General features: G+C 35.1%; 4 protein-coding genes across 9 annotated transcripts; 1 reads left to right on the top strand and 3 right to left on the bottom strand.

Moving 5' to 3' along the window:
- Positions 1 to 4,950: 4,950 nt before the first annotated feature.
- On the bottom strand, positions 4,951 to 6,192 carry LOC115998861. The gene has a single exon (XM_031238520.1). The coding sequence runs from the start codon at positions 6,190 to 6,192 to the stop codon at positions 4,951 to 4,953; it is 1,242 nt and encodes a 413-aa protein (XP_031094380.1).
- Positions 6,193 to 7,118: 926 nt separating this feature from the next.
- Positions 7,119 to 12,085, bottom strand: LOC115999775 (WPP domain-interacting tail-anchored protein 1-like). Of its 2 annotated transcripts, none has more exons than XM_031239681.1 (5): positions 11,994 to 12,085; positions 10,367 to 11,019; positions 8,863 to 9,962; positions 7,977 to 8,198; positions 7,119 to 7,489 (listed from the first exon to the last, which is right to left on the bottom strand). In XM_031239681.1, the coding sequence occupies exons 2-5, from the start codon at positions 10,911 to 10,913 to the stop codon at positions 7,286 to 7,288; spliced, it is 2,073 nt and encodes a 690-aa protein (XP_031095541.1). In that variant the 5' UTR covers positions 10,914 to 11,019; positions 11,994 to 12,085; the 3' UTR covers positions 7,119 to 7,285. The 2 variants fall into 2 exon arrangements, with proteins under 2 accessions (XP_031095541.1, XP_031095542.1); XM_031239682.1 differs by having other exon boundaries at positions 10,367 to 10,989; positions 11,994 to 12,051.
- Positions 12,086 to 12,208: 123 nt separating this feature from the next.
- On the top strand, positions 12,209 to 14,133 carry LOC115998564 (biogenesis of lysosome-related organelles complex 1 subunit 2). 3 transcript variants are annotated; one of them, XM_031238159.1, is made up of 3 exons: positions 12,209 to 12,301; positions 13,210 to 13,340; positions 13,768 to 14,133. In XM_031238159.1, the coding sequence occupies exons 2-3, from the start codon at positions 13,251 to 13,253 to the stop codon at positions 14,032 to 14,034; spliced, it is 357 nt and encodes a 118-aa protein (XP_031094019.1). In that variant the 5' UTR covers positions 12,209 to 12,301; positions 13,210 to 13,250; the 3' UTR covers positions 14,035 to 14,133. The 3 variants fall into 3 exon arrangements, with proteins under 3 accessions (XP_031094019.1, XP_031094021.1, XP_031094020.1); XM_031238161.1 differs by having other exon boundaries at positions 12,252 to 12,301; positions 13,187 to 13,340; XM_031238160.1 differs by lacking the exon at positions 12,209 to 12,301 and adding an exon at positions 12,355 to 12,920.
- A 1,881-nt stretch (positions 14,134 to 16,014) lies between these two features.
- LOC115998533 (alpha/beta hydrolase domain-containing protein 17C-like) lies at positions 16,015 to 19,688 on the bottom strand. Of its 3 annotated transcripts, none has more exons than XR_004093910.1 (7): positions 19,063 to 19,688; positions 18,500 to 18,536; positions 18,177 to 18,413; positions 18,005 to 18,052; positions 17,172 to 17,627; positions 16,970 to 17,065; positions 16,015 to 16,395 (listed from the first exon to the last, which is right to left on the bottom strand). XR_004093910.1 is itself a non-coding variant. In XM_031238117.1 (7 exons), exons 1-6 carry the CDS (start codon positions 19,452 to 19,454, stop codon positions 16,978 to 16,980), a joined length of 1,239 nt encoding a protein of 412 aa, XP_031093977.1. In that variant the 5' UTR covers positions 19,455 to 19,688; the 3' UTR covers positions 16,015 to 16,395; positions 16,970 to 16,977. The 3 variants fall into 3 exon arrangements, 2 of the variants coding, with proteins under 2 accessions (XP_031093977.1, XP_031093978.1); XM_031238117.1 differs by having other exon boundaries at positions 17,191 to 17,627; XM_031238118.1 differs by lacking the exon at positions 18,177 to 18,413 and having other exon boundaries at positions 17,191 to 17,627; positions 18,449 to 18,536.
- Positions 19,689 to 20,451: the final 763 nt, after the last annotated feature.

Consider the following 20,451-nt stretch of genomic DNA (forward strand, 5'->3'; position numbering starts at 1 on the left):
TTTTTTTTTTTTTTTTTTTTTTGGAAATCCTAGTAAAAATTAAAAAATCATAGTATGATATTGCAGCTTTAATGAAGATTCACTGTGGGCTGTGGCTAGTTGCAATAGGCTACTAGGCTTTAAAATAGAGATGATATATGTAGGCTAGTCTGCAGACACTGCTTATCTTGTGGTGCCTCTGTGTTTATTTGCAGAATTTGTTGCTTTCTGCCCTTAGCTTCTTTTTTTCTAGTGTTTTGCTTTGGAGTGTCTTCTCTGAGATCAGGTCACAACGACCTTAATTATGATTTGGTTTACCAATATTATTTCTTGATAGGATGAGAATAATATAATTTAAAATATTGCATGATGTAAATAAGTTTGGCATTTGGCAAACTAGCTGGTTTCCTTCAGTCTGGAATCGAATTAAATACGTTTTCACCGACCTATATATTGATAAAAAAAAAAAAAAGATTCAGATTAGGCCACTAAATTGAGGAACTAAAACCATTTCGAACAAGATTTGGTCTTTTAAGTAGGATTATTTTCGATTAATTACTTTACTATGAATCTGTCTCACGAATTTTTATTTGTGAAATGAGTCGTATTTAAATGAAAATATAATATTTGTGATAAAAATGTAATACTAAGATTGTCACATATAAATGAAAGTGTATATTTATGAGGAAAATTGTGATATTTTGAAAAGAAAATGCAATACTGTTGAATCATTATGTAACATTTGGGGGTGCGATTGAAAAAAATTACTTATAAAAAAAGCATAGTACTAATCAATGATAAATTGATTGATTGCTACTTGTGATAAAAAGTGCAATACATATGAGAAAAAGTATAATACTATAAATTTATTTATTTATTGAAATCAATCATGTATAAATTGATTGTTACTTATGAAGGAAATTGTAATACTTCAAAAGAAAAATGTGATACTTTTGACGAAAAATGTAATATTTTAAAATTAAAATGTAATATTAAGGGTTAGAAGTTACTTATGACGAAAAGTGAAATGCTTATGAGTAAACGACTCGTCTGTAGGAGTTTTTGCCAAATATTTTTGAATTGGTTGAGATTTTTTTAAAATGAAAAAAACTTGTGTGAGCCCGTCTCATGGGTCTCAAATCGTTAATTAAAGATTCTACTCGTCTCACATATTGAGACATGTGAAATGGTTTCATACAAGTGTTTTACCTTATTATAATTATCATCATTTATGAGTTAGTTTGATATTGTAATTATCAAATAGATGATCAATATTGACATATATTCTTTATTGATATTATAATTCTTTACCAACTCGTTCTTGTATTTTCCCATTTTTTTTAAAATTTTTGTTGATATTATAATTATCATTTATTTTTTATATAATAATGATCCTTTATGAATTTTACTATAGAATAAGAATAAGATCTTATCTTAATAATATTAAAATAACATATATATTTATAAATTAACTCAATATTAGTAAATGCAATTTATATATCTATTGTATTGTATTACTTTTATAATTAAAGTAGCTTTCTTAAATGCATTTCGATTGGTTGGAACCAATTACTCCATATATTTGTAACTTTAAATAAATAAAATAAAATAAACTTTATAATAAATAAAATAAAATAAAAGTATAGTTATCGACTCATGTTCAAATTTAAACAGCTTTTCCCAAGATATTGTATTGTATTTATAATAAATATAATAAAACACTTACATTTATTTATTTAAACACTTATTTTTTTTTTAAATACATTTTTTTTAGTACTATTGACACTCTTACAATGTAGTATCTGTTGATAGCTACTTTCTCAACCAAATAAAGAACAAAGAGCCAATTGCCTTCATAAGGCTTGAACCCACCCTCTTCCATATGGGGTGCAACCGGGTGCCAGTAGGGATGTTTCTCATTTGATCATTTGCGTTCAAGTAAGAATCACGCCTTAGGTGAGTACCTATGAACTACTATATGGATGTACACAATCTAATAATCCAGGCACACAATGCACTCAATCTACCCTAGAGTAGACTGTGTGCATTTATGTTGGTTCTCAGTTCTCAAGTTCACCTAAGGGGTAGTTCTCATTTGATCATTATTAATATATATGATCAAATGAGAAACATCTCCATGTGAAAATGCGGACTGATCCTGGCCATTCATAGGCCTCCTATATAAATCATATGCCTAAGCCTAAGCCTAAGCCTAAGCCTGTATATAGGCTTTCTGTTAGGTTCAAGCATGAGTCTACAATTGGTCTGACATTGCGTGAAGTCTTTTTAAACGGTTGTTATGCCATGGATGCGGGTTCGTGCTCACAATTTTAGAACTTTATGTTTACAATTTTAGAACTCTATGTTCATTATTTTTGAACATTATATTCACAATTACAGAACTCTATTATTTCAAATTCATGTTTTAAGAACATTTTAGTAATTACGGAGTGAGTAATAAATGTTAATCACTCTATCCCATTTTATCTATCATGTTTTCTATTCATTGGCCAAATTAATTATTTCTTCTTTACTTATTTTCTTTATTAGTTTTTAATTATTTTTAAAATTAAAATTTTGTATTTTATAGTACTTTTCATCTAATTTTTAAATATATGAATTTTATATATTAATATTAAACTTAATGTTATGAAAAATTGAATTCAAAATTACTTCAGTTAAATCATTAATCGAACTAGACACATCAAATAAGACAACGAGAGTATTAAATGGTTAGAAATAGGTGTGTATAGAACTAGGCCTACATATGAGTATTAAATGAAGGGAAAGTTGTGTATGGTTAGAATTTAGAAATAAGGATTAAAATTTTAAAAAAAATTAAAAAGACATGTGTCAATCATGTGAAAACTTAACATGCTAAACAAGTTCCTTTAGACTTAATTGAACAATTTTACAGGTTTAAAAAATATGAATGGAGCTTTTTTTAGTTAGGGGACCCAATTACACTATCCGATCGCTTAAGGGGCCAATTTAACCCCTTTTTTTCCAATCGAGAGTGTGTCACTCAATTAATATATAAACATACTTTCTTAAATTTGAATGTTTTTTTTTTAAAGAGAATATTTTTTTACTGAATTGAAGTAATGCAACATAACAATACATCCATTTTCACCCAAAGAATAGAGACAGGCTTTTAAAAAGAGAGTCAAGCTTTTTGTTTGTTTGTTTTTTTCTTTTCTTTCTTGATGCACGAGTGTTTTGATGGGGATTGAATTAAAAATCTCTTTTATATCTGTGGCAAATACAGACCATCTGTTTAATCTTTTAGCTCGGACTTTTAGGCAGCTTTATTCCATTGTTATCAGCTTCCATCATTTACTTGGTGCTGGGCATTCAAATGTTCAATTCCACAATGATTGAATCAATAATCTTCAGTCCCCACTACCTCTGGTAAAAAACATCATAGTTTCTGCCAAAAAAGGGTCAGTAGAATGTTAATCCAATGCCATAAACAAGGTTTCCTAGTAGTGCGGTTTTCCATTATCATCCGCAGGCACTTAATGACCCATACTCACCCATCCTCTTATCACAATTTTTTTTTTGGGAAGTTGCACCTTCTTGAAAAGCTGGATATGATGATGCTGCATCAATAAATCCATAGCTGAGCAAAGAGGAGCAGTAGTGGATGCCATTAATTTACTATATTTCCTTTGACTACACTGCTAAAAATCGACTTAGGCAATCACCTAGGCCCCAATTAGCCGCTAGACGCCCCTAGATCGAGGGAATTTCACCCTTAGGCGGATTTTTGTCGATAGGCAGATTAGTCAACCAACTAGGTCGCCCAAGCACCCAAGTCGGCCAAACTCGACTCTCGAGTCAACCAACTTGGCCAAGTGTTCTTTTTGGTTGCAGTACTGCAGTGCATACGCTGTTGTGTTTTTCTTATTATTATTTCTACTCGCCTAGGCGCTAGGCAGTAGCCACCCCACTAGCACATTCTACAACACTGTTGTGTTTTCTTATTATTATTACTCACCCGGCGCTAGGCAGTAGGCACCCCCGGCACCCCACTAGCACCTTCTACAACATTGTTTATTGTAACCAAACAACTCACAATATATTGGTATGATGACAGGTATTTGGGCAGATCCAAATGTCTTCAACATTTGCACTGCCTATGAAGTTATAAAATTAGCCTAACATCACTACCTGCACATAAGGATTTTGTATTTTATTTTTTGGGTAATTCCTGTCTATACACAGAGACTGAGCAATATATGTCCATTTACCATCATTCTGGCCTTCTGGGAGCAAACTCTAGCATTTTTGCAGTTTGGTAAACAAGTATCAACCCTAGAATTGTGCAACGGGCTAGGCTATGAAGTTGCTGTCATTCTAGTATAGAGATGAATAGATGATGACCCAAATAACACCTTGATCTACTACATGCAGCTTGAGGATAAACCAGGTTAGTGTGTCACCAGGTTACGAAGATGCCCTAGCAAACCATATAGTACATGTTTATGAATTCTACTCCTCGAGTTCCCCAAATCAACCGAGTATAAACCAGGTTGTGTATCACTTGGTTGCCAAAACCAGACTGTTAGACATAACACCAAAGACTAGCACAGCTAACAACTACCTCTCGTATATAAGGAGTTATGCAAACCAGAATCCAAAGGGGACTGAAAAATCTGTTTTCTAATCTCAGAAAGGACAAGTAACCTCAAATTCGGAACAAACAGGATGACTAGGAGAAGCAAAAGGACTGTAAGCCATGATAACCACAGAATTTGCACACTTCACCAATTTGAACAGGAGTTACAACTGTCCAATCTCTTACAACATAAGAGTTTTAACACTTGCACTACATTATACATGACCCCATAAAAAAATTCACATATGCAAAAGAGGTGTTTGCTCTGTCCAGGAATTCCTAAGTTATATATAAAAAAATATTATAAAATCTTATAATAAAAGTTCCAAAATTATACCCAAGCTCCACAATCATTGATAGAGCCAGCTCCAGCCTCCCGTCGGCATCTCACTTTTATTCTTCTCGTAATCAGCATCATCTGTGGGCAACTCATAACGACAAACAGGGCATGTGTTCCGAATGCTTAGCCATGGCACAATGCAATCCCCATGGTAATGATGGGCACAAGGTAGCCTATTCACCTTCTCTCCAACCAAAATATCATCTTTACAAACCGCACAAGAGACGTTGTTTTTGCTCACCTCCTCGTCGGTGAAGACCACGCAAGGAAGACTTTCTACTACCGATTTGGAAGCAGGAGGACTACCCTTCAAAGCACCTTCGATCTCCAAAAGTTGCCCAAATAGGGCATCATAGTCATAGTCTGTAGCATAAGCCTGATCATCATTAACAGCTAAGTATGATATCCCATCACCAATACTTTCATCATTTTCGAATTCAAGATGTCTTTCAAGATCATTCATTGCCAACAGCACCTCCCATTCTAAACCCCTTTGCCCATCCTCTTCTCCTCCATCACCAGAAACTGAGTTCTCTCCCTCAGAAGAAGAAATCTCTGAGGAAACTGAAATTTCTTCGATTCGATCAATCATTGAACTCAAATTATCCCTCTCCACGACCCTTTCATTCACTTCTTCCCACTCGAATTCTTCGTTCAAATCTCGCCGATTATCAAACCGAAGACAATTCAACAAACCCGGCACATCCCCATTTCGATAACTAACCCCAGAATTCACCTCTGAATCCTCCGTGTCTGACTCCGAGCCCATCCCGACGATTCGAAGGCCATCAGTAGATGGAAAACTATGCGATTCGAAAGGAATAATAGCCGGATCGAAATCAGATCCAAACCCTAACCCTAACCCTAACCCTAACTCTAGCTCCTCCGAACTACTTACACCATTCGAGCCACCTGTATAAACCCTAGCTACATCATTTGGCGCCCCATCGTCGCGAGAATCGAACAAATCGGTGACGAAATTCATTTGGTCTTCATCGTCGTAAAAGAGGGAATTGGGAAGAGAGTCGGAGGAGTTGTGAGAATGCGAGGGTGAATTTGGGGCGAAGTTGAAATCATCAAAAGAAGCTGAAAGGGTGGGAGTGGGAGGTGAAAGAGAGTCATACTCGAAGGCGTATAGATTCGGTTCCTCCTCGCCGAGCGCAGCGGCGGCGGCGGCGGAACCGTCGGCGGCGTTGGTGGTGATTTGGCGTTGAAGAGTGAAATCTTCGGCTTCCGCTTTCGCTTCCGCCATCAAATGGAAAGCAGATTAAAGTGTAGAAGTGAATCTGGTTTTTTGGGTGAATTTATTTATTTATTATTATTATTATTTTTTTTTTTGGAAGAGAAAAATGAAAGGGGTGATTATTTGGTGCTGAAAATCAAATGAACCTCCTTTTTCGGCTCTCTCTGCGCCATCTTGCGGGGGTTCGGGCTCGTAGGAAGGAATAAGGATACTTCCCTTTCTCTTTTTCGGATCATTTTCTATTTTTGTTAGCATTGTTTAAGGTTTGTTCAAAATACCAAAAAACCATTTGGAGATACTTCACAAAATTGCTAATTTAGTTCCTAAAAGAGGTCATGCCAAACATTACGACACCTTTCAATATTAAGGATGATCTCAAAAAAAAAAAAAAAAAAAAAAATCAAAATTGACCACTTTTTAGACTTTTTCAGATTTGTACATTTAGTATATTTAATATTAAAATATTACATTTATAAAAATGACTGAATATTTTATTTTATAGTTCATTTTTTTACTACTTAGATATAACATTTACAGTTTAAATTTAAAATTTAACTTTTTCATTAATTTTATAAAATTTATCAGGTTTGCATATTTAGTTGTTAAGATTGTATATTTAAGTGTTTAAGTTTGTATGGTGAAGTTAAGATTGCATATTTAAGTGTTTAAATTCGTATGGTAAAATTGATGATAATTATGAAAGTGCCACCTTTTTATTTTTATTTTTTTTTTAAAATCTAGTCAGATTCATCGAATTTTTACTCGAAATTTGTTCTTAATTTTTACTCGAAATTTGTTCTTAATTTTTTCCTAAAGACGTGTTCTCGTAATACTATGCCCATATATATATATGTGATTTGACCTGAACATTTAAACGAGTACAGTAGCTCATTTGCCCCCCTATAAAAACAAGCTACTCGGTAGTACAATCAAAATTCTTTGAAGTTGTTGACCAACAGCTGCATATATTAATTATGACCGAAATATCAGTATAAATAGAGAGCATATTGTGATCAAACAAGATTCTGTTTCTTTCTCTTGTGTCTCAACACTGTTCAAAATTTTTGTCTAAACCAAACTGGAATAAACTGGGTTCAAAATTTTACCCTAAAGATGAGTTCATATGCTGATACAGAACAGCTAGGAGAGCAGGAATCATAATCAAAAGAGCAGCTGTGAGGAAATACTTGAACTTAAGCTGCCTTGCATCTATGTCCCTTGTGGAATCGAGTTTGGATGTTGAAACAGTGTGTTCTGTCTTTGGCTCATCCTCGAATATTTCTTGACATGTTTCACTTTCATCCTGCTGCTCAGCATTCAAAAGGGAAAATCAGGTTAGAAAATTTCAGAAATGAGAATTACAACATCATTGATCATCACATTTTCAGAATTTAGGTAATCATAAGCATTTTGTCCAAATGTATATATTCATTTCCCACCCAATGTCGCCCAGCATATCAGCAAATTTAACCGGAGCATTCATGCCCAGAACAATACAGAAATAGCCAGGTACCTCGCTAATGAGAATATGCAATTCAACAGAAAATTGGCATGAGCAGATAAGTGGAAATCTTTTTGAAAATGAATTGGGAACCTCATGAGTTGTTTAAACATATAGTCTGGTTTGTCAATAAAAATGGTGAGCACCAGTACAAGAAATAAATAATCATTGTGAAGAAAGATAGTTTGTTTGTCATATTAAGCATTTGATTTGATTTTTTTTTTTTCTTTCTTAGAAAGTGAAGTCATCATATATGCCTTAAGCAAGCAGATGAATTGGCACAATCACCTACCATGTTATCAGACAAAGGGACCTCCGTGGCTTCTTTTGTGCTCTCTTTTGGTGAATTTGCACTACAAGACTTGTGCTCAGTGAGCATGGACTCTCCCGTATTTTCTGCATCATCTCCACCGAGAACTGCATCAGGAACCTTTTCCTTTTGCTCCAACTGCTTCATCAGAGTTTGCTCAAACTGCTTCCTCAGCGCCTTTTTCTCTTTCGTCAATGACGATATCTGAACATACCATACAAGTTACAAAAATTTAAATTGAATATAAAGATGTAAATAATCAACTGTTCAATAGGAAACCCACCTTAATCAAATAGGTTTTTCAGGAGAATGGTCCTAAACTTATATGAAATGGTAAAGCATTTTTTTACCAAATAAAACATAACATACTGTTGTATGTCATTTATGGTTGTTGTGGAATTAAAGAAAAAGAAAAATAATATTGAATAATCATAGCTGCACCTTTTTCCATATTTTTAGGAGATGAAAACCAAACTTCATGGATTCTAGAATTTATCAAAAAAGGGGCATTGGTTCGCATAGCATACAGTCATACAGATGAGAAATTCAGGTGTCACTGAAACATATAACTATATAGACAACTCATAGGCAGAAAACTTCAAGAAAGATAACCTAGAAATAGAAAGTGCAAGAATTTGAGGTTTCCGAATTTCCAGTAAACTTTTCAACAAGAGGTAATGTACACATAATTTGACCACAAATATCTTTATAGATTTGAAATTTGTATTTGCATTGGTTCAAGGATATAGTTCTAGCATGTTGTACGTTATTGTGTTTTTGACATTTCATAAACCTAAATGTAGAACACAGGGCAAAAAGGCACTTAAATCTCTATCAAATATGAAAAGGTAGGAGCTAGATTAGAAACCTGCTTATGAAGTCTTTCTCTTTCAAGTGCCAATTGCATAATCAAATCTGTTATCAGTTTAGTACGGAGGCTAATATCTCTGGCAGTTGTCTTCTTTGTTTCCTCAGCTCGATGCAAGGATGCCTCCATGAATTCCATTCTACTCTTCAGAAAATTCAATTCATCATTGAGACCAGCATTAGCTTCTGACAAGATGATACACTTTTCTTCAGCACTCTCAGTTAGACTTTCAGCTTTAGAAACCTTCGACTTTAGACCCTCAATTAGATTTTCCATATCCTTTATAGTAAAATTTAACATTGTTTGCTTCTCCTGACTGGCTTCAGCAGATGCCACTGCATGTTGAAGATGAAGGTCAGATTCCTTCAACTGCCTCTCAAGCAGATAAATTCTCTCAGAAGTAACACTACTACTGTTCCTAAGGAGACTGAGTTCTTTGTTGAGCTCCGTATTGACATCTCTTAATGATTTACACTCAGCTTCTGCAGTTTCAGCTCTTCTTTCAGCTATGGAACTTTTTTCAATCAGATTATTTATTCTAGCTTCCATTTCATGAATCTTCATTTCCAAGTTTTTCTGAGCAGAGATTGTAGCACTCTGTAAGAGGTCAGAATCTTTCAATTGTTTATCAACTGAGTTCACTTTTGTCCTAAGTTCTTCACAGGTATTCTCTGCCTTCTGCAATAAGCTGTCTTTGGCTAAAACTAGTTCATTTGAATCCTTCAGTTTAGACTTCAAGTCTTCCTCTCTCTGTAAAGCACTTTTTAAATTAAAATGTGTTCTTTGAAGTTTTCCCCTTAGCTCTTTTGAAACCCCAAGCAGGACTTCAGTAGCATTTTCTGCTGCAAACAGCCTTCCACAAGCATCTTCAAGCTCTATTTCTAAGCAGAATAATTGTTGCTGAAACGTAAGATTCAGCTCTTCTTCACGTTGTTTAGATTCAGAAAGTTTATTCTCAAGATCCAGCTCATTTGCCAGAGACTTTTCCAGCATTTGCAAAACCTGTCTTTGATGCTCTGCAGTCTGCATTTTTATCTTTGTATTTGGAGTTAAAGGACCAGCATTTTCCAAACTTTCCAAAGCCTTGTCATCGTCTTCCCCTGCCATATTAATAAAATTTTCACAAGTTTGATTGTATTGAAGAAAGTACTTGATAGAAAACTTTGACTGCAATGCTCTTTTAGCATGAAGCAACAACCATAAAGTCATAAATCCAAATTTCTACTTCTGTGTGACTCAGCTCTTACTTCAGCCATGCAGAACTACAAAGAAATCTCAGCAAACTGCCAAAATTTTCAGGGGATGATCCTCACTCAGTCCTTCGTTCTTCTATTTTATATACTCCGTATTTAATTATTATTAAGAAATAAAAACAAAAATAGGAAGGGGTGGGGTAGCTCTGATTGAATCTGATACTCCACTGTGGATTTTATGAGTATATATGTATAATATATATAAAACAGATGTCTCCCATCAAATAAGAGATAAAATACAAGGAACTTACAGTTTACATTTCCCATGGAAGTCAAAAGAATCCTCTGAAGATTGGAAGATTGCACCTTCAATTCCAAAATCTGTTCTTGTGACTGCTTTAGGGAACTCTCGGCGTCATTCAACTTTTCTTCAATCACACCATAAAGTTCTCCTGCATCCTCACATGAAGGTATGATCTGGCGGGAACAGCCAATCTCGATTTGAAGAGTGGACAACAAAACACTTAGTTCCCTTACCTCAGAGTCCAAGAGTACAGATAAAAGCTCAAACTCCATTGCCTTCTGAGCAGAATCATTTGAACATTGCTCCTTCTCAGCAGCAAAAGTTTCAAATTCATTTTCCCTTGTTTCCACATGCAGTTTAAGTACACCTAAATTAGCAAGTTTCTCTGAGGAGCATGCTAAATCTACTTCAATCTTAGCAATAACCTCCCCCATACTTCCTAGGTCTTGCATGGTTTCTGCACTAGATACAATCACATCAAGAGAGTCAACATTGTTCGATTCTTCCACCAGTTCACTAGAGCAGCGTTCATCCTTCCCAGAGTTGACATCCATGATAGTTATTGAGCTACAGACAGTCAATCCTTAGAGTAACAGTCCACAAATCCTGACAACTCCGCGTTGGAAAATGCTGTAAAGGTTGTTCCCCAGGATCAGGATACTACATTTAAAAAGATCCACACATCATGGGGCTATATTGTATGTCAGAAGTTCCAACAGCACACAAGTAGGATATGCATTTTTCAGAACATAGACCGAATCACAGAAAAGCTAAAAATGCAAAAAGATCATCGATTGATAAATGTCAGGATCAAGCGCTTACCACTATGCCAATAGCTATTGTTAGTAGTGAAGGCGCAACTTTATTTCCTTATACTTGCGTAGCAATCAGTGCCATTTTCAATGGCAGGATGCTGGACTCGGCTCTCCGAGCCACCGCCCAACAATAACAATGGAACAAGGAAAGGGAAGTACGCATGCAATCTAATTACTTCATATACAAATGAAGAGCATTAAGGAGTACACATTCTAACAATGAAACAATCGAATAGCTGTTGACAACCTTTTAATATCCTTATTTCTCAATTCTAGCAAGTATCTAATCGTTTTCAGATTCTGTTCAAATCCCTTCCTCCCTAAACACAGCTAAACCCATCAAAAGGATTGAAAGAAAGAAAGTCTCTAACTCCAATATTTGTTTCATAAGATTGCAGGAAGGATTATATTGATGTCTTTGTACCAATTATGAATGCTGAAATAAACCAATTGCTCTATGATCTACCTCATGCCTGCTGTCAATCCGGTATAACAAGAAAGCAGTAAAAGAGATAAAGATCAATACAAATAACAGATGATTGATCAATGAAAATCCCACCACTATTCAAAACATCAAACATGACAAAATACAACCAAATCTTTAGGAACAAAAATTTCTTAAGAATTCAATAGGAATTACCGACACGATTCAAAGTGCCCACATCAATAATTGAAATATTCCTCCCTCTTTTTTTCAACAATCAAGAATTTAAATGCTAAAAATAACAAAAATAAATAAATAAATAAAAAAGAGTGAAATTTTCTTGAATCATCGACAAAGTAAATCAAATTTAACGAGCGTTCACAAATTCAACAAACCTGTTGGAAGACTAGAAGAGCTGAGAGTGAGTCTGAAATGCTGAACTTCGTATCGGTGGAAAAATAATTTCTTCTGAAAAAGAGAAGTATTCGAGACAGCGCAGTGCGTGTCACGTGCTGGTCATGTGACTGCCTTTTGGTGGCCACGTGTTTCGGTCTTCGGGCCAAAGTTGGGCCTCGTCGTTGAAAAGTGGGCCCATTTTATTTTCATCAGCTTATCAAACCCATGCCCAAATTAAAGGAATCTGAAATCGGAGTTTTTCTCTCTCTTCGCGATCTGCACCAAACGCATCAGCTCCATCGCTAAGGTATCTTCATTTGCTCGTACTATTCATTTTTTTATTTGAATTTTCCTTTGTTTTTAACGAAATGAATCCATTTTTAAGGATCTTTATCTAATGCCCTAGGAATGCTGCAGAGAAAAAGAGAAGTTTTAGGAGAAGAATCTAGAAGTAGATTGATAGTCCAAAACATGATACACTGATTTGTTTTACATTTATCCGCTGCGAAATCATAGCTAACTCAGCCGTAATAATAACCATTTTTCAACAAATTGTTTTGAGATCCCAAAACGACGTCTTTCAGACTCCCCTGGCTTGAATTTTTTTTCTTCTTTAGAAATCAGGAATTTCTGTTTATTGATTCCTGGTTGTTGTTGAGAGTTTAGGGAGTTTGGCTGACTATCCTGCAGTCTGCTTTTGAATTACTTTCTACTGTTAAAAGACATGTTCAAGTTCTGACAGAAAGATTGTAGCTTTAAGTATTTGCAAGCCACTGAAGAATCGTTTCAAAACCTTGTGCAACTCCCAATTGATGAATGTAGCTATTCTTGGAAGCAATTTGCCCAAATTGGTAGGACGGTTGGCTTGATAATTACAAGTTTCCAAGACTCTTCGTGGGAGTTGTAGGCCTTTTTGGCTTGAGCTGGTAGGCTATAGTATCTTAGGTTGGTTTACCTGTTATGGTACTTTGTTGGCTAGGGTAGTGCAGCTTTAAAATGTAGCTATTCATAATTATTTTCTTTTATATTATATTTGTATGTAAATATGTATAAAAAACTATGTTTCCTTGTTGTTTTAGAATAAGGGGTGTAGACTATATCATTCATAGTAAGGTTTTCATTTGTTGCTTTTCTGGCTGCATAGTTGCATTTTCTTTGATGGCACATTAATTGGAAGTTTAATATCCTCCAGTTTCTGCCCACTTCTTGTTTTAGGGAAGAAAAGAGAAGGGAAAACATTGAATTTGCAAACTAAAATGGCTTCTGGGGATGATCGCGACCACTTGGCTGAATCACTCAACGACCTATTCACCAATGTCTCAAAGATGGTCAAGGGCGAGCTTCAGGTATGTGAAATATTTAATTATTAATTTATTAGCCAATAGCTTTTCCTTAGAATGAGTTTGCCCAATCGAGTGTGAAATTCTTGGAATTTAGTTCTCAAACTTCAAATAGAAAAAGGATTGTTTAGTTCTGTGAAATATAAGCTCTTTCTGCTTTTCATTTTGTCTTTGCTAAAATTGAACTTTTCGTTCTCAAACTCAGCAGCCTGGTCTACATCCCGACCACACTATCTTAGTATTCCTTCATTACTCATAGCTAATAACGAATTTACAGTATGCTCTATGCTGTCATGTTTCATAGGTAATGGCAAATTAACCGCAGCATGATTTGCTTAAAACGCAGTTCTGATTAAAGCTTGCCTTGTTGTAGCTGGTGCTCCGGGCCTTCTTTTAACGGGAATTAACAATTATGCTTTTGATCAAATCACAGGAAAGTAACAATCTACTTGAACTTTTGGAGAAAATGAATATACGAGTTGCTGAAGAGTATAAAGGCTTTGGTGATGTGGCTTCCGGGCTGAGAGTTTTCGTTGAGCAGCTCAAGTCCAAAAGTGGTAACTTTGATGAGTATGTGCAGCAGATTGATTCAATAGAGGGGCAAGTAACTGAACTTGAAGCTGTAGTATCTATGCTTGATAAGTATGTTTCTTTGTTGGAATCAAAAGTACAGTCTGTGTACCATATTCCACCTTCATGACTACACCTTTTAAATCCTCATCTTGTTCATTAATTTTACTCGATCGTTCATGGGATTAAACACAAGGAATGGGAATGAAAGTCATTGTTTGGTTGACAATATTTTTAAAACATAGGTGTAGGATTTTATTTTTTTTACCCCTATAGTTAAAAAACTCATTACCTGAAATCAGGTATCATTCCATTAATTCAACCTTGTCCCTCCTTATTTCATCGTCTGTCCCTCACTACATTTTTGTTATTGTACTTTGAATGTCATTATATTGATCAATTACTTTTTTTGTTTTTGTATTTTTAAAAACTTTATTCTAATTATGGGTCATACATAACCAAACAATGATATTGATAATAATTTCAATTTCAATTTATTACAAAAATTCAAAATACTTTTACCAAAACTCATTCTAATTACTAGGTATTTGATTTCTATTTTGATTCCAATTTTCATGGTAGAACCGAACACACCTTCAATTCATCTCTTATACTTTTTCTGGCTAATAACTTTAGTACTCTTTCATTATATATATGCCAATTTTGCTATGTGCAGCAATGATGGACATCAATCTATCTCCTCATACTAATTTTATATATATGATACCCATTACCTTTGTTTAAAAACTCAAAAAATAATTTCTGAAAAGAGTAGAAAATTAAAGTCAACAGAAAATGATTTCCGATCAAGAAAAAAATAGCTTTGTTTTCTTGAAAAATAACTTTCCATTTTTTGGGGGGAAGTAAGTCATTTTCTAGATCCACACGCCTTGTTCTGCGACTTCTTTTTCGTCTTTCTTCTGCCATTCTCAGCTTTCTACTTTCTTCCGTCGAAAACCAATAAAAATCAGATTGGTTTTTATCGAAAACTAGTAGAAACTAGATTGGTTTTCGTCTGAAACCAGTACTCTTGCTTTTAAAAAAAAAATATTTTCTTTGTTATTTGGAAAAAAATAGTCAAGCAACACGTAGCTATTTGTCAAATAGTTATAAAAAAAATACTACCTCCGCCCCATTTTGTTTGTCTGATTCGATTAACGAGACTTGACTGAAATTATTTTTAATTCAATTTTTCATAATATTAAGTTTAGTATTAGTATATAAAATTTATATATTTAGAAACTACATTAAAAGTACTATTAAACACAAAAAAAAAAATCAAATTTAAAAATAATAAAAAAAATTATTAAAAAAAATAAACAATGAAGAAAGAGTTGGGTTGACCAATGAATAGAAATGGGACAAAGGGAGTAGTTAGCAACAATTAAAATTTTAGTTATACAATTCTATTCATTTCCTAAAAAATAAACTAAACATACAATGACATTTTTCTAGAATGCAACCAAACACGTGAAATGAAAATATTTTCTAAAAAAATGACTCATTTTTAAAAAAAAAAAAATTTCAAGTCATTTTTCTAGCTTTTAAGCGCACCTAAAAGTGAATAGGCTCCTCAAATATATATACGGATGGCCATTATGTTGCCTTTATCACATAATCAAACCAAACTTCTGCAGCTTCACCAAAAGCTGGCATAGGTCTTGGGGCAAAACTTGCTGGTTGGCCTGAGCTTAGCATAGCATGCAAAAATGGTCTGCTCAAAAACTCATCCCGGGATAAGAATGCACCTATTTTCCAAAAACCATTTAGTAAAGTAATCATTCTAGCAAGAAATGGGATCAAAGGGTCTAAATATCACTAGTTTCTCAGGCAAAACTGAATCTTGGGAGAACCCCAGAAAACTGCAATATTTTCTGGTGACTCAAACACAATGGATTTATTTGCCATTACATAAAATGAAAAACACTCAAGGACTAATCCAGTACATATACACGTAGATGGGCAGCTCAGTTAATCACAGGGGTAAAATTTGGGAACAATGACCTAGGATCGAATCTCACCAGCAGCAGCATGGGAGCTCTGTCGGGCCTTGGAGTTGGAGATTCAACCTTTTGAAAACAATAAATCTCTCTTCTACTAGATAGGCATGCAGGAAATAATTAGATATATAAATGTAGTATAGCTTTCTTTCTGGATTTTCTGTCCAATCCTTAGAAAGCAAGTTTGTGTCCTATCTCGTTTCCATATCAAGTTTCCCCACCTCAATGAAATTAAATACATCAAAAAAAATTTGACACTGGATGATAAAATTTTTCAAAAGAGGAGAGTCCCAAATTTCTTGCGACCGGAACCAAGAGACTGATGTCTCTTGTATGAGGAAGTACATAAAGGATGTAACCAATAATTTCAAACTTTATCATAACATCTTCAACCCGCATTGCACATTTGCATTGGATGCACCTCGAGAATTAGGGCCACGCCATACCCCCTTGGGAAACTTTACCAATCCAGAACCGGGTGAAGAAGCAATCTGTGAGCAGTTGAGTAAGGCATGTTTTATATTCTCAGAAAATTCATAGGCAAACAGCAAACTATGGTGTGGAGGCAATAGTAAATCGTAGACAATGAAACTTATTATCACAACATCCATTTAAGAACCGAAAATAATGGCACAAAACACACCAGTAGCTGCTCGGCTTTCTAAAACTGATTTGTCAAACAGATAGAGGCCTAGAACATAACACATCTGTTACTTTGTACCACCACAACAAGAATAGCTGCAGAGAATAGCCCAAATTTTTTTTTTAAATGAAGACTTTTTCCCACAATGTTGAAGCTTGAGAACAAAACAGGTTGAGAGGTACATATCACATTAAAGTTTTTAAGAATTTATTGTTTAGAATTACTCTGTACCAATTCAAATTACCCAAAAGAAAAACGGTGGTTAAAAAGACAAAGGTTATAGTTTAAGATGCAACCAAATCAAATGAATGAGTGTAAATTCATTGATTCTAAAGAATATACAGAAATACATAATCCATTTTCAACCAAAAAAAGAAGAAGCTAGAAACGTAGAGTGATGGATGAAACCCAAAAAGACGGACCTTTTCCTCTATCTAGAGACATCTCCTGATTCTCCTCCTGTTGGCTTGAAGCAATCAATATTGCATAATACAGCCAATTTCATCCTCTCACTAAAGCTGCCACCATTAAATTCCAACAGTTATTATAATTGTAGAAAAAATCATGCCATCAAGGAGTCATATTAACACGAAGCAAATAAATGAAACACTCTAAAGTCTTAACCAGATAAGTTTAATCCGACCGGTCAATGCTCTTCCTTGCTTTGTCATGTGATTCTGTATTGCTAATTGCCTTTTCAGAATGATCCAAACTCTTACGCATTCTTTCTCTCTTCTCAGTGCTAGCTCTTGGCTTTTCTCTCAAGTCCGCACTTTTTCTAGGCTTCTCCCTCTTTTCTGTACTTATCCTAGACTTTTCTTTCTGATCAGTGCTCGACCTGGGTCTACAGTCTGTGCTGTTTCGATGATCATCTTCATGGTCTGTACATGTTGATGCATTTTTTAAAAGTGATAACTTCTCGATAGCTGACACAAACTTCTTCAGATGTTTAATGTACTCCGGGAAAAGCTCCAAGTCACAATGGTTACCACCCGTAACCCATAGTGGTTCATATTTCTGCTTACAAAGCTCCCAAAGCTGCTTGCCATGAGAGCAGTCCACAACTTCATCAGCAGTCCCCTGAAAGTGGCAAAAAGTGCATGCTACTAACCAACTTTTGTCATCATTATGAAAACCGGCAGAAATAAAAGGTTGATTACAGTACTACACTTATCTTCCAAGAAAGATCATGTTAATATTTTACTTCTGAATTTACACGTAAGGTTCATGTTCATAATGCTAGAATGATATTGAGACATAAGTATACAGTAGGAGAAATGGAATAAGCAAAGACTTATTTTCAAATTCAGGGAGATAAGTGGAGAAACCCACCACAATGCCAGTACAAAACATCAGAAATTAAAAATGAAAAAATGTTTCAACAGTTCACGGTCATATGCAATCAGTAACTAAAGGAACATCTTTGAGATATGGAAGTATTCAAGTAGCAAACTCACATGTATAACAAGAACGGGACATTCAACCAAAGGCATCTTATCAATATTCTGCATTGGACAGAAAAAGAAAATTATGAATTTAACTGCATATCATCATTTCTAAGTTGCATTTAGCACTTGTCGAAACGAACCCTACAGATAACATAATTACATTAAAAAAAGATCTATGAACCTTATATATGTCAAACCAGTATGTCTTCTTCACAGGATACATCACTCGTAGTCCAGACAATATTGGACTATGCAAAACCACAGCCCTTAATCTTGACAAGTGTGATGCAAGATCTATAGTGGGTCCACTGCCAACAGACTGACCATATAAAATAACATCTTCTTCTTTCACACCATATGTCTCACTAAGACATCTGTATGCTGCTTCTATGTCAGCATACGTGTTCTGCTCGCTTGCCTATAATAATAGAATACACGAATAAAGTTTAGTACCTTAATTCCAAGCATCACCAATACACACCAATCTCTTTTATTCCCACATACCTTGCCTGTGGACAGTCCATACCCAGAATAGTCATACCTACAAGGAAACAAAAAGAAACAAGAACTCAAATTTAAAGCTTCATCTAAAAAGGGCTAAAGCAGAATGGAAACTCAGATAAGACCAAAAAAGCAATCATGACAAGCAAATTTCCCAACCATTTCTTTCACTAATTAATTATGGCAGACACAATCCACTAGGTTTGCAGTAGAAACAAGTCAACTACCACTCTTTTGCCACTTTGAAAAAGTTCAAAAAGTGTTTCAGCATAATACTTAACCTCTCATGATTAACAATCAAGTATTTGAATCTAAATTCTTCTAAAACCAACCCACTAAGAGTACTAGAGCAGCAGCAGTTCATCTCTCAATCTGTATCAAACAATCTCAATTATCCTAATCAGAACTAAAAATCCCAAAGCCTTTGATCAAACAAAGAACTCAACTTTCATTTCAATCCAACACCAAGCCTCACCTATGCACCCAAAATCCTAAAGCACTGAGAAACCAAATGCATTTTTATCTATCATGGGATTAATTTGGGGGAGGAAGGTTGGATGTTGTACCCCATCAGATTGACCCGAAGGTGAAGACTAAGTTCACAGAACAACTCGTACATCTGTCCCACATCGGCCGCGTTGCCGTGGGAGTAGAGCATCGTCAGCGAGGCCCCAGGGTTCCTCACGTACATCGCCACAATCTCCGTCCCCCTCTTCGTCGCCAGCTTCAACACGTCCACGTTATCCCTCTCCGGCACCTCCGTCATCTTCAACTTCCCGGTGGACTCCTCCACCGCCACCCCATACGACGGCGGATCCGGCGGAAAAAACGCAAACTTCGCCGCCATGGATGACGTCATCGCCCCCATCCTCACCACCACTAATCTCTCTCTATCTATAAATGCATACCAATGTGCATATATATATACGTTTACAGATATGGAAATATATACATACATACATGCATATACAGCTGTATAAAGATACGGGGATGTATATATTTTATACGATCCTTGGAGAGAATCATAGTGCGATTTTAAAGCAATTTAGGGCTTAAAATTGCAATTTTGAGCATTCTCAATGCGATTGATTTCTGGAATTTTTATTTTATTTTTTTACGTAGAAATTACTCCACACACATCAATGCGTGTATTGTGTGTGGGGGTTTGAACGGAGAAGAAAAGTGCTGTGGAGGGATTTCCGGCGTTAAAAAGGAAAGGAGCACGTGCGGTTTTCTATTTAAGGTATCGGAGGAGGAGGAGCAGAGACAACGTTAGGGTGTACGGAGTAACAGAGCAACGGGGGTCTCGCTGTTGGACACGTGGGCGTTAGGGTTTAGGCCATTGGTCTGAGTGTCTGACCGGGTAGAGTGTACGGGGTGGACTGTGCTGCAGTGGATATGATATCGCGGGGCCCTCCCGTTCTGTTTGGATTACGCTGTTGCTTTCCTGTCTGTTATCTTTGTTTTCTTCGGCAGAAGTGAAGAAGAAAATAGAAATGGAACAAATTGGAATGAAATATGGAATATGCATTTATTTTTGTGATTTTATTGTTAGAAATTTTGATATAAAAGGAAAATAATAGAGAATGTGCTAATGTGCATACATGAATAATAATAGAAAAAAAGTGTCATTTTCCTGATATAAAATTAGTTGTGTGTATATATTGTACTCTACATTTCATCTATACTATATATAAAAACAATTTCCTCCTCCCAAATTTTCCCCCCAAAACTTAGGGGTATTTTGGTAAAATCATTTATTTTATTTATTTATTATTTTATTATTTTATTAATTATCCATCCTATAATATTATTATGGTAATATATGATAATGATAATATGATAATATGGTAATATTGTTAATATTAATGGGTGATGGGTGATTGGTGATATATAATTGATAATTGATAATATGGTATATGGTATTATTCTTAATATTAATATATTAATATATA

This window comes from Ipomoea triloba, chromosome 12 (assembly GCF_003576645.1).
Source record: "Ipomoea triloba cultivar NCNSP0323 chromosome 12, ASM357664v1".
NCBI lineage: Eukaryota > Viridiplantae > Streptophyta > Magnoliopsida > Solanales > Convolvulaceae > Ipomoea > Ipomoea triloba.

Bases quoted from the DNA above. Each gene is read 5' to 3' on its own strand.
- LOC115998861 (XM_031238520.1), bottom strand. From the start codon at position 6,192: ATGGCGGAAGCGAAAGCGGAAGCCGAAGATTTCACTCTTCAACGCCAA.
- LOC115999775 (XM_031239681.1), bottom strand. From the start codon at position 10,913: ATGGATGTCAACTCTGGGAAGGATGAACGCTGCTCTAGTGAACTGGTG. The intron at 9,963-10,366 runs GTAAGTTCCTTG...TTAATATGGCAG, and splicing joins TTCCATGGGAAATGTAAACT to GGGAAGACGATGACAAGGCT. The intron at 8,199-8,862 runs GTTTCTAATCTA...TGGTATGTTCAG, and splicing joins GAGAAAGACTTCATAAGCAG to ATATCGTCATTGACGAAAGA.
- LOC115998564 (XM_031238159.1), top strand. From the start codon at position 13,251: ATGGCTTCTGGGGATGATCGCGACCACTTGGCTGAATCACTCAACGAC. The intron at 13,341-13,767 runs GTATGTGAAATA...ATCAAATCACAG, and splicing joins TGGTCAAGGGCGAGCTTCAG to GAAAGTAACAATCTACTTGA.
- LOC115998533 (XM_031238117.1), bottom strand. From the start codon at position 19,454: ATGTATGTATATATTTCCATATCTGTAAACGTATATATATATGCACAT. The intron at 18,537-19,062 runs GTACAACATCCA...GTTTCCTTGTAG, and splicing joins CTTCGGGTCAATCTGATGGG to GTATGACTATTCTGGGTATG. The intron at 18,414-18,499 runs GTATGTGGGAAT...CTATTATTATAG, and splicing joins ATGGACTGTCCACAGGCAAG to GCAAGCGAGCAGAACACGTA.